We start from the raw sequence: 13,778 nt of genomic DNA, 5'->3' as shown, positions 1-13,778 counted from the left end.
AGGAGGCGGGGCCGCGAGGCGGCGTAGGCGGAGCTCGCCGTCCGTCCGTCGGTCCGGGCGGGAAAGGAGGAGGGAGGCCGGCCGGCGGCGAGGGACGGAGGGATGGCTCAGCAAGGGGCGGCCCTGCAGGGCTACAACAACGAACTGGTGAAATGTGAGGAGGAGGAGGAGGGCTGCAGCGGAGGGAGCCAGGCCTCGGCGGCGCGTTGCCATGGCGACGGGGCCTACCCGGAGGCACAGGCCTCGCTCGAGTTTGGCGACCTGAAGGGGCGCGGCCCTCGGCCCCGGGGCACCCTGGGAGATGTAGTCTCCAGGCCCCGCTTGGCTGGGAAGGCGACTGCGCGGCCGGGCGGGGAGAGTTTCGGGATGGGAAGAGCGGGAAGAGGCCGCCTGCCTGGGGTCCTTCTGCGCCGGGCCTCCCTCGGAGGGGCCCAGGCCCTTAAGCCCTTGGCTCTTGACGCATCAGGCTTCCAGCTCCCCAGTTAGAGCTTCGAGAGGCACCACCAGGCACCATTCATCCGGGAGGCTGGCTATTGAAGCCTGCCTTTGGGAGTTTGGGAGCCTAGGACCGCGACACCCCTGCTGCTCCAAAGCCTTGTCTTGCTCGGTTTGGGTCAGGCAGCCCAGGGCTCAGAAAGGTGGGGCTGCGCCGGGGCTGCCTCGCCTTCCTCCTCCTCCTTCTCCTCCTCCTCCTGCAGAGGTGCCCCGGCCTGGGTCCTTTGCAACCCCGCTGCAGCCCAAGTAATGCCTGGGGCCCTCTTTCCTGAACAAGATCAGCCCCAGGAGCCTCAGGTTCCGAAACCCTCCCTGCCCCAGGGACACAGGAGGCCCACCTGGGAGCCCCCTGGGTCTGGGTGGGCCTCCTGCTGACCCTCTGCTCCTCTTAGGCATCGAAGACCTCTGCCTCAAGAGAGAGGAGCTGAACAAGCAGATCCGGCAGGAGGAGGAAGAGAAGGCCAAGCTGCAGAACGACATCCGCATCCTCACCGAGCGGCTGGCCCGCATCAATGAGAACCTGGCCCGCAAGATGGCCTCCCGGAACGAGTTCGACAAAACCATCGCAGAGACCGAGGCGGCTTACATGAAGGTCAGGGAGGGCTCCCTTCTGCCTCTCTCTGGGCCTTCAGGGAGCGGACTTTGGTCAAGGAAGCTGCTGTACAGCCTAGTTCTTCTTCATTGGAGCCCAATTAATAAGAATGTGTGCCCCCCCCTCCAGAGGTTGCTGGAATGCATCTCCCACAATCCCCCAACACTGGCTCTCCAGGCTCAGGATGATGGGAACTGCAGCCCAACTACATCTGGAGGGAACGCAGCCTTGGTTCCAAAACAGAGGTGGACCAGATGGGGCCAAATGCAGTCCTCAACGACAGCTTTACAAGAAAGCACACACACACACACAGAGACCCATATCTGTGCCTGAATTGCAGTAGAGAAATACAACACCATCAGTAAAAAGGCAGATTAAAACTGTTTCCTTTCAATGGGTTTTCCCAGTATTGCAGCAAATGTGGAAAACCCAGTGAAAAGCAGCATTTTCCAGTACGCTTGGAGGAGCCAGTATTTCCTGACCCATTCCAGCCAAGCAGAGACCAGTCTGGCTGGGGAAATGAACTGAGGAATAGATCTGATAACCCAGCGTCTGGTGGAGCCCAACGGCTGGCAGCCAGTCGGCAGAGGGCAGGCTTCTGGGCCAGCCAGGCACATCTGCTGCAGGGCTGCTGGATAAACAGAAGTGCATTCTCATTTAAAACTAAGTAATAACAAATACTGTAACAAGATCTATTAGGCCACCTTTTCCCTTTTTAAACGGGGGGGGGGGAGTTAGGCCTCAGAAATACAAACGGAAGGGAGGCAGGAAAGGGCTAAGCCCTGACTCAGTTGACTCACTAAACAGACACTTCAGAACAAGGTACACAAGAAACAAAAGAAGCCCATGACCAGGTTCATGTCCAAATTGTTGTGGGCACAATTATAAAAGTGTACAAAGTAAAGAGAAATCTAATGTGGTCCCTTTTCTGCTTCCTAGATCTTGGAAAGTTCTCAGACGCTGCTCAATGTCCTGAGGAAGGAAGCCGGGAATCTGAGCAGAGCCACAGAATCTAAGAACCCTGCAGCCAAAGATGGCTGAATGTTGTGGCTGGGTTTCCCTCCGTTGTTGGCCTTCTCACTCCAGGATCTTCTAGGGGCCATGTTTTATAGCTAAAGCAGTGTGTAATAAAGCAATGTACAATAAACACTATTCTGTTTTCTTAAAGCTTCCTTATTTTATTGAATATGAAACACTCGGTTAGATTCTCCTGCACTAACAAACCTCTGGACATATCTTTTTAGCAACCATTTCCTGCAGAGGGAAAGGTTTAACTACTTTAGACACACAGAGCATAATGCTCAAGTCCTTGGTGGCAAGCAGAAGCCAGTGGGCCTGAGAGCAACAGGGATGTCAGGTCTGCCTCCTGCCAAGTAGGCCTCCTGTGCTGTTAATAACTATAAAGCAAGAGTGGGAGAGCTTTACCTTCCCCTGCCCTTGACAGCATGGCATGGCCTTTCATAATGTCAGGGGCAATGCAAGCAAATACATACTAGCATCTAAACCTGCTGGGAAAATAAGTTAATTCAGGTGAAAGCAATGACAGAGACTGGAAACATGGTGAGGACTGCTCAGTCCTCAGTCAACCCCTCACTTACATAAGCAGACATCACTGCACTTTCCCAGTTCAAATCAAGCGTAGCATTTGTGGTTTTGAAATAGCACAGCTTAAGGCAGGGCTCATAAATAGCTTGGCTTATCATCAGCATTAGCCAAGCTGGCTATTTCAGTTCTAGGCTCCTGCAGAAATCCAGTGCAAGCTAGATGGTGATTCTTCTCATGCTGGGGGCAGGCCAGGGCAGGGGTGAGGGGTGCCAAACAGCTTGGCAGCCATGGAACACATGGAAGGGATCTCAGGCCTGTGGCTGAGCATTTGCTGATCTGCAACTGAAGAAGTGTTTTATATCCATGAAAGCTCATGCAAAAACAAAAGTGAGCTAGTTTTAAAGGTTCTGCCACATTTCACTTCCCCCCTTTCCCTCCCTTCCTCTTTTTTATGCTGAACCAAGAGTGCAATGCAGCAGTTTCAGTGTTGCAAGTAATGCATGAAAACACATAATGGGTTCAGATCATGAAAGGCAATGCTTCCACTTTATTCTGTCCTGATTTGTCTACATCTAGAGCATTGTGTCCAACACCAGCTCACCACTCTTGGCTCTTTGTCCTTGCCTCCTATGACCTGGACAGCAGCACCTTCCCTGGTCCAATTTTTTGTTTTACCCCCCACTGAGAGAATTTCTAACTGTATGAGACTCAACCACCTCTAAAAACTATAAGCAGACCATTGTGAAGAAATCACTTGTGTAGTTTAATGAGCTTTGGAATAACAAAGCGATGCCATTCAAGGGGGAAGTGGAGGGGGGAGTGACATGTACACAGTAGTTTGGCCCCTCCAGCCAGATCCAGCAACAGTGGTCGGCTGAGCATGAGATGTAGAGCCCCCCCCCCCAACACACACTCCTCTGTTAATACATCATTATCAAGTGCAAAATACTGGACATTTTACAATCCACCACAGAAAAAGTAGCTCACTTCAATTTGATGTACTAAAGGGAAATACATATACACACGCACACAAGTAGTTGTAGGTTTCAGAGCAGAAATCTTGGTCCTTTGGGAGTAGGCTGAGGTTGGTCACTGCCAGACACAACGCCAACAACGTCAACCGTATTTCTATCCTGAGGCCAGATATGTTTCTTGCATAGAGTGCCATTTGGATGCTAAGGCTACAGTACTTAATCCTGCTTCCATAACCTGAATATAACAAACAACTTTGCTGGCCACCAGTAGAACAGTTATTGCAAGAGCAAAGCAAAAGTAGTGCAATCCTCTTCCAGGCGGCCAGCTCAGCTGTTTCTGGAGAACATGGTAACAGGAGGTCATTATTGCAATGTGGGGAGAAAGCGCCAGAGACACAGGATTCCTCACCGGGAGGAGCTGGGCCGGCTCCACAACTGTCCTGCTGGCTGTAGGAGCCACAGCTGAGGAGAAAGACTCGGGTGGCAGTTCTGCTCCCTAGCCACTGAAATTGTGCAAGAGGTTGGCCACAGGGTGCCCACTGACCCAGGAGCCACAGTGTGGCATGTTGAGGTTAAGAACAGCTGGCCAGCTGGAGTGTCAGACACACAGAGCCTGTGACAAAAACCCTGCAACACCTTATAAATTGGGCAAAGGATGTGTGAGTGTGTGTGCACACCCAAGCACATGCCACAATGCCCAGCTCCACAAATAGGTGGCTCTCTAGTAAATAATTCAAGCAGCCACAAGGCACACACAAATCACCCCTGCACAGCCAAGCCTCACTTAATGCTACTTTCGTTACAGAGACACCAGCACCTGAATTAAAAGGACCCCTTTGGCTTCCTTTGGGGGAAGAGAGACTCCCCCTTTGCCATTTCCATTAGCACACCGACACAGGTAACGTCACGGTTTGCACAATGGAAGAGTCCAAACACAGCTCCCATGGGTCTTGCGGGGCAGGAGCTCCCCAAGGTGAACTCCAAGACAGGGTTTTCCATGAGGTCACCCCTGTCAAATCACAGGTTGTTTGCCTGGACTCGGCACCTAGTCGTTTGCCAATCCTGTTCAAACACGCCTGGCTGATGGGAACTGTGCAACCAAACAAGCTGAAAAGCAGCTGCAGGGAGGAGGCTTTTGGCAGTCCCTTCATAACTGTGTCTCCATGTGAGCCCCTCTCCAGTCAAGGGGATCTGCGTTGGAAGGTGGTCTGGAGAAAGAACTACTAAGGCCACAGGCAGAAAAAAAGTGAACTGCCTCGAAGAAAAGGATGCCCTGGAATCCACTGTAAATACGAGACCCCCTCATTGACAAAGGAAAAGAGGCCCCTCTCCATCTCCCCAAGTGCGTCTGCACACATCAGGAGGCAAGGACCCAGGAATACCGCAGGGGTCTCTCCTCAGCACCAGTTCAAGGTGGAAAGTCAGAAGTAGAGGGCAGGTTCACTACTGAAGTCAGAGAGGCTGCTCTTGTCTGCCGGAGTGAGCTGTGAAGGAACAAGACAAAAGGGATGGAAGCAATCTGGGAATGATCACATTGGGTATTACATAGCTGCCAAATGTGCTTTATGCCTCCTGCCCCTCTCCTGCACGCTGCAGGTCAGACAAAAGACAGTAGATGGAAGTAATGCCTGCCCCATGTCTTACCATGACTTGGTTGCCCAACAGGTCAGCATCCTGTGGAAAGGCTCCTGCACATGGAGGTGTCCCCTCATATTGATCCTGCTGCCACTTGTCAAACTCTAGGGAGTGCTTTGGGGTGTAACCTGATAAACCTACTGAGAAAGCATGGAAGTCTGCCGTTGGAAGAGGGATCACAAGAAGCATTAAGCAGAAGAAGTGAACAGAAAATGTTCAGTAGCAGCAACGCTGCCTTTCTACCGCCCCCCCAAGGGTCTGGTGTAGCATCTGGGGCTCTGCCATCGGCTTCAACTGACCACAGAGCAGGTCAAGAGGTCTAAGCCAGGTGGAGTACCAGGAGGGTTCTTCAGTGTGCCCTACGGGTTTATGAGGCTTACCTGAGTTGGTTGTGTTTGAGTTCATGATACTGGAAGGGCGAGGAATGAGGAGAGCAGTTGGTGTCTCATCCACCTCTGTGGCATATTCTTCTTCTTCCTCCTCTTCCTCCTCCACCAAAGAACTCTCAGAGGGATACTCAAACATTGTTTGCAGGCTGGTCTCATTGAAAGAAATCTTCATCTGGAACAAGCAAGAAGTATATCAGGTAGATGCTTTGCAACTCTGCCCGATGACTGAACTCATAACTGGGTTGCCCCATCAAACTGGAGACTACTCACTGGACAAATTTCATCAGCTTTTGCTAGGAAAGGGCTGCTCACTTTAAATAATGGCTTACAGCTGAAGGTCAAATCGGTCTTTAAAATAAACTGTTTATGAATTGCATTTCTCTCCCGAAGACCCTCAAGGCAACACAGAATGTTGAAAGTAACCTCAAATTAAGGACATTAAATTATAAGTAAGGCAACCCTCTCACAGTAAAATGATTTACACTGATATCCCACCAATGCAGATGAAAAATGGGTCTCTGGACCTATGCTGACAGAATGGTTGTCAAACCCTGCACTAGATCACCTCCACATTTGCAGAGGGGCTCATGCCAAGCCTGCCACTCAGCTGACTCCACCAGGTGTGGGACAACTACTCCCAAAGTCATGAACCCTTACCGCAAACAATGAGACACTCATGGCAGGAATGCCAGCTACTTCACTTCATTCTCACACGTTCCTCCTCCCACCTTGCTGCTTCACCCAGCTTTATTGCCTTCTTTTCAGATCAGAACACATTTATGCCAAGGAGCACCAGAGACAGACTTGAGACAGGGAGAAAAGGAAAAAGCAACTCTTTACCTTTTAATTAGCAAGCTTCAGGTGCCAACAGGTCTAGCCCCACCTAAGCCAAAGCTAAAATCCTCCTTGCAAGTTTTTTAATGCTCAGGCTTTTCACAGTGTCAGGCCCTGACAGGAAAGCACAAGCTTAGGATGAGGATGCTACCTAAGCCCAGAACACGGGACAACTAAGCCAGACCAGGACTGCTACAGCCCTGTTTGCTTGATGGAAGCGGCTGCAGAGATACTGAACTATTTCTCTCTGCCTCTCATGAGAGCTTTCTACCAGCGATGCTTTGCGCCACAGGCTGCCACAATTCAGGACTTTGTTTCTGGCGGACAGATGGTTTGGTGTGCGCTTCAAAAATTCCTCTGTCCTTCATTTTCTCTCTAATGTTTGCCTCACATTGTGCTTGCCTGCACCAGACTGCTTTGAAAACGCTCCCATTTCACCTAAGCAGCTGACCTACTGAAGGAGACATTCAATAGTTGCAGCCGGGATATCAGGGGGCTACCGCCTCTGCAGCTGGAGTGGCTGAAATTCCACTCTCAAGGCCTGCATTGATTTCTGCCTGGTGTTTAATTCAGCCTGTTGCATTACTCTGGACTTGCCCTGGAATCACTTGGCAAGCTGAGCAGCACGCCCAGGCATTAGGGGAGCCTGCTTCACAATGGAAAATGTATTACGACAGCTGTACCCTGCTTAATGCTGTGTGACAGTTCCTGTAGTCATGGCAATTGCTCTGCAGAAACACAGCATTCAAAGCCAGGCTAGGAGCAGCCAGTCAACAGGCAGAGCTTAGAGTGGGTGTAAACATCACAACTGCTAGATGCTTCTCAGTGTCATGTTCCAGACTTGGAGCAGTTATTTCAAGTAAAGAGCTCATAATAAATAGAGCAGGAGCCAATGATTTCTTGCATTGCATCCCTGTGTCCTGGACAAGCCTAAGGTATCATTCCCATTCCTGATTATTCCAATCCTCAGCCTGCCAGATGTCCCTCACCAGAAACAACTGGACACAGTCAACTGGACGGCTGCCTCACTGGCCCACAGGTTCTCACTATCTGCTTCTGCTTCAGGTGTTTAGGCTCCTCTGAAACAAAGCTTCCTAAATTTTTCCCAAGCCGGTCTTCCCTAGAGGTGGCAGTCTGCACTGTATGCCCCTGGCAATGGCCACTTTTGCTAGGAAAAGCAGACGGTGGGAAAGAGGTAACTTATGTCTGGCTGGGATAGAAACAGTCCTGCGCTTGAGAGCCCAGAATAAGAAGAATAAGAAGAGCTGAAGGGCAAAGGCAGGCCGATTTACCTCTGGCAGCCAGATAGGGACCATTCAGCTGGTTTTGCCTTTTCATGTTCAGTCACCTGAGCTTTCAGGCCAAGAGCCAGAAGGCAACAGCCTTGGTGCAACATGAACATAAGAGCAGCACAATGGCTATTCAGCTGTAGGTTCCCCTCTTCCCTTTCACGGCACAGATATAAATAGCAACAGGCAGGACAAGAGGGAAGCCTTGTGGCACCAACACCAGCAGCAAAAGGAGCAGGTGGAGGCTATGCGCAACGGGAATAATGCCGCAGGCACCTAATCAAGTGGCATGATAAAGGTTACACAGAAACTGTGAGTTATAGCCTTGCAATCTGCTTGACCCTAGTTCTCAAGAAACTCATAGTATGAATGCAAGGTTTAGCCACAAAAAGAGGGCTTTGACAATACAAATCTATCAGAAGAAAATTCAGCCATATGCGATGTGTACACCCAAAAGGGTTGCAAAGGGATCTTGTAGCACCTTTGAGACTGAGAGGAAGAAGCTGCAGCATAAGTTTCCATAGACTTAAGTCTACTGTACTTCCTCAGATCTAGATCCAGAAGGAGACTGTATGAATAGCCATAGAAAACTTGTGGCATAGTGCTGAGAGGACAAGTTCAGTTTCAACTGTGGCTGCTGAGCGACAAAGGCAGGACAGAAGTTGTTGGCTAAGGCCAGGGTGAGTGGGCCCTAGGCCACTCCAGGAAGGAGACGCCCAGCAAAAGCTTATGCTGCACCTTCTCTTTCTGTCAGTCTCAGAGCTGTTACAAGATCCCTTTGCATGCTGATATTCCAGACCTTGCGTTCCTCTAGCATATCTGCCTTGACCAGTCAGCACATCCACTCTCCCTCCCCCTTCTGTCTTTCTGCCACGTTTTCCTCAGCCAGATCCAGAAACAGACTTCTTCATCGAGGGTTATGACAAGGAAATTCATTAGGAGGAAATGTGTGCTGCTAGGCTGAGAAGGAGTGCTTTCCTTTTATCCCACAAACACACCTTAACCTTCACGGAAACCACACCTACCGCTTGGCACTGCATGCGCTCCTTTCTGGTTAAGAATAATAAAGCTCTCGGGTGCCAGCTGGGCCAGTTTCTGAGCAGCTGTAACCTTGCAGCACTTGGGGAAGCATAGAAGAGAACTAAGCCAAAACTTTGGGTGGGGAGGTATGCCTTCAAGTCGCCTGTTGACTTATGGGTACCCCATCAACTTCACAGGAATCCTCAAGGTAGTCTTATCCATTCCTTCCCCTGAAATGTAGTCCACAGCACCTGGGATGAGTTGGCGGTCTCCCATCCAAGTGCTAACCAAGCATGAGCCTGTTTAGCTTCCAAGATCAGAGAGGCTCTGGGGCCTTGAGGGTATTAAGGTCTCCATAAAACTAGCAGATATGCTTCTGTCTTCCAGCTACAGAGACTTGGCTGTGACTCCCTTGCTAGCTCTATCGGGACAACATTTGGAATACAACTGCACCACAGCCACTGGCAATCAAATCTGAAAGTCAAACACTAGGATGAGGAGGAAACCATTTTCTCTCTCTTCCTCCTTCCCTTGGAAATCCCATCCAAAGATGCACAAGTCCTAGAAAAGCACAGACCATAAGCATGTGCCCTCCCAGGACATGGAAGTAGAGCAAGCAACAGCCTCCACTTTTCTCCTTCTCATCAGCGTTGGAAGAAATCCTACATGGGGCTGAACACTCTTGCTTACTCTGGCTGAAGTTTGTTCACCAGTGCCTTAGCTTTCACTCTTTTCTTACAGGGAAAAGAACTAAAGGAAAGAGCAAGCAGGCCGGCTTTACTTCTCTACTCAGACAAAGGAGGTAGACCTGGGGTAATGAGCTCAGAGAGAAGCAGCTCCAGCCTCCGCCAAAATCACCCAGCAGCTCTGGAAGCTGTAGTTTGTGGGATGCAGTGGAACCCCACCTTCTCTGATTCAGCCCAAGGCAGAGCCCAGCTGATTGGCTTCACCCTCCCTTCACAAGCACCATCACAGGGATGCGCTCTGGCAACATCTGAGACCAAAACACATCCCAAAGCTTCCCAGCCCAGCAATGGCTCTTTCTGTGAAAAGGACTGTGCCCCATTGTCAGTCTCCCCACCCACCCCTGGCATGCTGACAGCCTCATGCCTGTGGCCACAGGGAAGCCCTGCGCTACTACAAAGGCTTGGAAGGCTCTGAGAAAGCCACTTATTAGCCGCCTGATGATAGATTAAGCAAATGCCCCTCTAAGGATCACTGGCTGTTTATAGACAGAAAGCGTACACATCTTAGCACTTGGGGAATTGTGAGTTTGATGGAGGATTTTAATGGTCCAATGAGAAAGACAGACTATGCTCAGGAAGGAGCTCTACAGTCTCATGTTGGGCACCAAAGGGCAAAGAAGCAGCTACGCTCCAGCCAGAGTCAGTCATGACAATCTCAGGTAGCCAACTATGGCTTGCTACAGCCACCAGGTCCCTGCTAACTTGATAAATATAGAGCAGCCACACTGGTGGCTCAGTGCCCTTCAAGGGAAAGCATCTGGCACAGGAGAGCTCCTCTGCTATGCCAGCAGTCCCTGGGCAGTGCATGTTGGGACTCATTTTGTTACCACAAGAAGGGATTCCTTTCGCCCCATAAACACAACACTCCCACTGCTCAATTGCTTTTGCACAGCACCTCACTTTCTGGCCCAAAGAAGCACATGCAGCTGTCCCAACATGAAGGCTTGCTTTTCCAAACCAGTGCCTAAAGAAAGCACCAGCCACAAGCTTTGATCTCAGAAATGCTCCTTTGCGCCAGGAGGCTACAGGTTGGATGGGCAGGAACTATTCCTGAGACAGATGAAGGAAGTCAGCTAGGCAGAACCTTCACCAGAAACCGTTGCCTGCCAAGATGGAACCAGGGCAGGCGAGAGGAAACCTGTTCCTTAGGCACTGCAAGCAAGGAAATGTAGGAACACATTGCTCCTGTCCCACACGCAAGAGAATTCCCCCGCACACAAGCACACACACGCTCCAACCCTTCATCGACTTCAGGTGTGTTTATGCCAGGAGGTTATGACTGCAAGTAGCACAGTCTGTTCACTGGACACTTGGGCACAAGCCACTCCACTGCAAAAATAAAAATGTCCCCCACAATGCCAGAGACTGAGAGAGTGTGAAGTAGATAATTTACAGAAGACACAGGGCTGTTTATATTCATCAAGGTTGGCAGAGGAGAAAGGCTTGCCTTCTGCCCTCCCTTGGAGTCCAGCTGGGTCAGCAAAATGGCTGACCACAAGGAAGGCTGTCCGGTTACCTTCTTGCGCTGGGAGCCTGATTTACTCATGCAGGACTTATCAAGGGAGAGGTAGCCCCCGATCACTTCGATCTCATTGACGGTGGGGTAGCGCTTCTTGAGGAGATGGCCCAGCTCCTCGTGGGGCACGCCAGTCCTGGCTTTGGCTCGGACCTCTTCCTCTTCATCGTCCTCCTCTAGTACCCAAGCTCTATTGAAGGTCTCCAGCCCGGCTGCGGGGGGCTTCCTTTTGGGCACAATGGTAAAGGTGTGGCTCCTGTACATGGGCACAGAGGAGTCCTCCATCTCCAGAGCCAGGTTACCATCGTGGGGCACGTCGAAGCCTTCCAGCCTCGGACTCAGAACCCTCAAGGGGGGCAAGAGGCCAGGCTCCGGCTCCCCCCAATCCTCGTCAATGAAAGTGACAGGCACCGGCATCTCAGGATGCTTCTCAGGGACCGCTCCGGGTAAAGCAGGCAGGACTTCTATGGGCTCCAGGGCACTGGGAGCCTCCCCCTTTCGGTGGGGCACAAAGAGAAAGGAGTTGCGGGAGTTGAGGCGCAGGCTGGCCAGGGCCTGGGCCTGGAGGTCGTGCGCAGGGATGGCGGCCAGGTCCGGCTTGGGGGCCGGGCGGATCTCGAAGGCCGTGCCGCCCGAGCCGAAGGGCTGCAGGGGCCGGGGCAAGCCAGCCGTGGCACTGCTGTCTGGACTGGCACTGCGTGGCTGGGGCGGCAGAGGCAGCGGAGAGGGGCTCTCAAGGGTCTCCTCGGACTTTGGCTTCTGCGAACTGGCCGGGGCGGGAGGCGAAGCCACAGCGGCACTTGGCGATGGCACTGGCTTGGGGTCGGTGGCGTCAGGCGGCCCCCGCGGGTTTTGGGCCCCCTCTGTCCCCACGGGGCCATTGCTGAGCAGCGGCGGAGCAGGGCCAGCAGACGGGGGACCAGGAGCAGTGTGGCCGGGGAAGCGTCTCCCCCGCGGGTTCACCGTGAAGGAGTTGGCTCCGATCTTCCGCACGAAGCCGCCACCGCCGAGGAGGATGCTGCACGGAGGGAAGGGGCGGGTGGTGCTGGCGGCCTTAGCGGCCAAGGAGGTCCCCTCCAGCCGGGGGCTGGCGTTTGGCACTGCGTCCGCCGCTTGCGAGGCCTCTGGCCGAGGGGCCTCTCCGCCTCGCCACCTGCCTCTCCCTGCGCCAATGCTGCTGCTGCCGCTGCTGCCTCCTCCTCCGGGGGGCTTCTGGGTATCGAACTTCTTCATCAGCCGGCTGACCCTCCCCGCTTCAGCCAGGGCTGCCTCCTTGTCCTCCTGCTCTGCGTCCGGAGCGGTGGCCCTGGGTGCCTCCTGCGGGGGCTGGGGCTCGTAGATGACCACCTCCGTGGCCCGGATCTCGGTGAGGGGGGCCCCTGCCTGGGAGAGGAGGCGGCGCAGGGGCTCCGCGGAGGAAGCGGAGGGCGGCCCTTTGCGGCGGGGCTGGTGGTGTCCCTTGGCGCCATCCCCTCCGCGGGACTCGATGATGAGGATGTTGTCGGCGCGGATGGTGCGGATGCCCGGCATGGAGCTGTAGAGCTCGAGCAGCTGCGTCAGGGCGGGGGGCTCCGGGGCGGCGGCGGGGGGCCTGGAGGGCGGCGGAGGCGGCGGCTGGGGAGAGGAGGGCGCCTCGGGGGCCACGGCCGGGGCCCGCCTCCTGCCCCTCCGGCGGCGGCGCTCGCTCTCCAGGCGCATGAAGGGGTTCTCCCGCAGCGGGCCCAGGCTCTCCGCCACCACCAGCCGCTCCCCCTCCGGCTCCCCCTCCACCGGCCTCGGAGGCACCGGCGGCTCCTTCCCTCCGGCTCCAGGCGGAGAGCGCGGAGGGGAGCCCCTGAAGAGCCCGACGCCGGACGCCAGTTTGGCCCGCTTCCGCTCCAGGATGGCCTGCTTCCACGCCGGCAGCCCGGCCGGAGCCGAGCCCCGCGGAGCCCGGCTGCTCATGACGGCCGAAGCTGCCTCCGTCCTCCTCCTCCTCCTCCTCCTCCGGCCGCCGCTCGCCAGGAATGAAGACGCCTCTGCGAGGGAAGGCGGGACGGAGACAGCGGAGCGACGCCCATTGGCTGAGAGCGAAAACGCTCCCTGAGGCAGAGGAGGAGCGGATTGGACGGAGCCTCGGGCGCCCGGCTCTACGCGCCAAGGAAGGTTTTCATTGGTCGCCGATGGTGCCGCAGGACGTCGTCCTTTAGGCAGGGCACGGCGGTCGCCTGAGGTGGCGGCGCAGCTGATTGGGCAGAACGTCCATAGCCCGCCCTTGTCCCTTTAAGGAGCTCCCATTGGCTGGCCTTGCAGATGGGGTCCTACGAATTGGGCAAAGGGGCCGCCAGTCACCCGAGTGAGCTGGAAGTGCACCCGTCAGTGGGAACACGCCCACCCTCGTCCAACCAGGGAACCCGGCAAAGAATGAGCCTTAGGGGGCGGGGCTTCAAGAAGCGGGCGAATCCGAGAGAGGGAACCTGAGGCATTAACGGAGTTTTGTATCGGCACTTCCCATTGGGTGCAAGCACGGCCTTACATCAGGAAAACAATACAGGCCATTGGCCCAAAGGGTCAGACGCTCCCGCCCCCCGTATAGGCCCCACCCACTGCCTGGCACCGCTGTAAATCAAGGCCTTGGGGGCGGGGAAAAGGCCCTTTCCCGCCTCCTATTGGCCAAGAACCCTGCCTATCGAGCATCCATTCCCCTCAGTGCAGAAAGCTAAGAACTTGGAAAAGTTACTTTTTGGACCATAGCTCCCCACAA

At 53.9% G+C, this 13,778-nt stretch overlaps 2 protein-coding genes across 4 annotated transcripts; one reads left to right on the top strand and one right to left on the bottom strand.

Moving 5' to 3' along the window:
* The first annotated feature begins 17 nt into the window (after positions 1-17).
* On the top strand, positions 18-2,254 carry SSNA1 (SS nuclear autoantigen 1). Its single transcript, XM_042478500.1, has 3 exons — positions 18-154; positions 888-1,087; positions 2,027-2,254. The coding sequence occupies exons 1-3, from the start codon at positions 103-105 to the stop codon at positions 2,126-2,128; spliced, it is 354 nt and encodes a 117-aa protein (XP_042334434.1). The 5' UTR covers positions 18-102; the 3' UTR covers positions 2,129-2,254.
* Positions 2,255-3,374: 1,120 nt separating this feature from the next.
* TPRN (taperin) lies at positions 3,375-13,180 on the bottom strand. 3 transcript variants are annotated; one of them, XM_042478492.1, is made up of 4 exons: positions 11,036-13,180; positions 5,622-5,802; positions 5,251-5,381; positions 3,375-5,090 (listed from the first exon to the last, which is right to left on the bottom strand). In XM_042478492.1, the coding sequence occupies exons 1-4, from the start codon at positions 12,977-12,979 to the stop codon at positions 5,028-5,030; spliced, it is 2,319 nt and encodes a 772-aa protein (XP_042334426.1). In that variant the 5' UTR covers positions 12,980-13,180; the 3' UTR covers positions 3,375-5,027. The 3 variants fall into 3 exon arrangements, 2 of the variants coding, with proteins under 2 accessions (XP_042334426.1, XP_042334427.1); XM_042478493.1 differs by having other exon boundaries at positions 5,251-5,378; XR_006104953.1 differs by lacking the exons at positions 3,375-5,090; positions 5,251-5,381 and having other exon boundaries at positions 5,681-5,802; positions 8,779-13,180.
* Between the last annotated feature and the right edge of the window lie 598 nt (positions 13,181-13,778).

Source organism: Sceloporus undulatus, chromosome 7, assembly GCF_019175285.1.
Source record: "Sceloporus undulatus isolate JIND9_A2432 ecotype Alabama chromosome 7, SceUnd_v1.1, whole genome shotgun sequence".
Taxonomy (NCBI): Eukaryota; Metazoa; Chordata; class Lepidosauria; order Squamata; family Phrynosomatidae; genus Sceloporus; species Sceloporus undulatus.
This window is presented reverse-complemented; position numbering and strand designations above follow the sequence as displayed.

Bases quoted from the DNA above. Each gene is read 5' to 3' on its own strand.
- SSNA1 (XM_042478500.1), top strand. From the start codon at position 103: ATGGCTCAGCAAGGGGCGGCCCTGCAGGGCTACAACAACGAACTGGTG. The intron at 155-887 runs GTGAGGAGGAGG...TGCTCCTCTTAG, and splicing joins CAACAACGAACTGGTGAAAT to GCATCGAAGACCTCTGCCTC. The intron at 1,088-2,026 runs GTCAGGGAGGGC...TCTGCTTCCTAG, and splicing joins CCGAGGCGGCTTACATGAAG to ATCTTGGAAAGTTCTCAGAC.
- TPRN (XM_042478492.1), bottom strand. From the start codon at position 12,979: ATGAGCAGCCGGGCTCCGCGGGGCTCGGCTCCGGCCGGGCTGCCGGCG. The intron at 5,803-11,035 runs GTAACCGGACAG...TGCTTGTTCCAG, and splicing joins CAGGCTCCCAGCGCAAGAAG to ATGAAGATTTCTTTCAATGA. The intron at 5,382-5,621 runs GTAAGCCTCATA...ATGCTTTCTCAG, and splicing joins CTCAAACACAACCAACTCAG to TAGGTTTATCAGGTTACACC.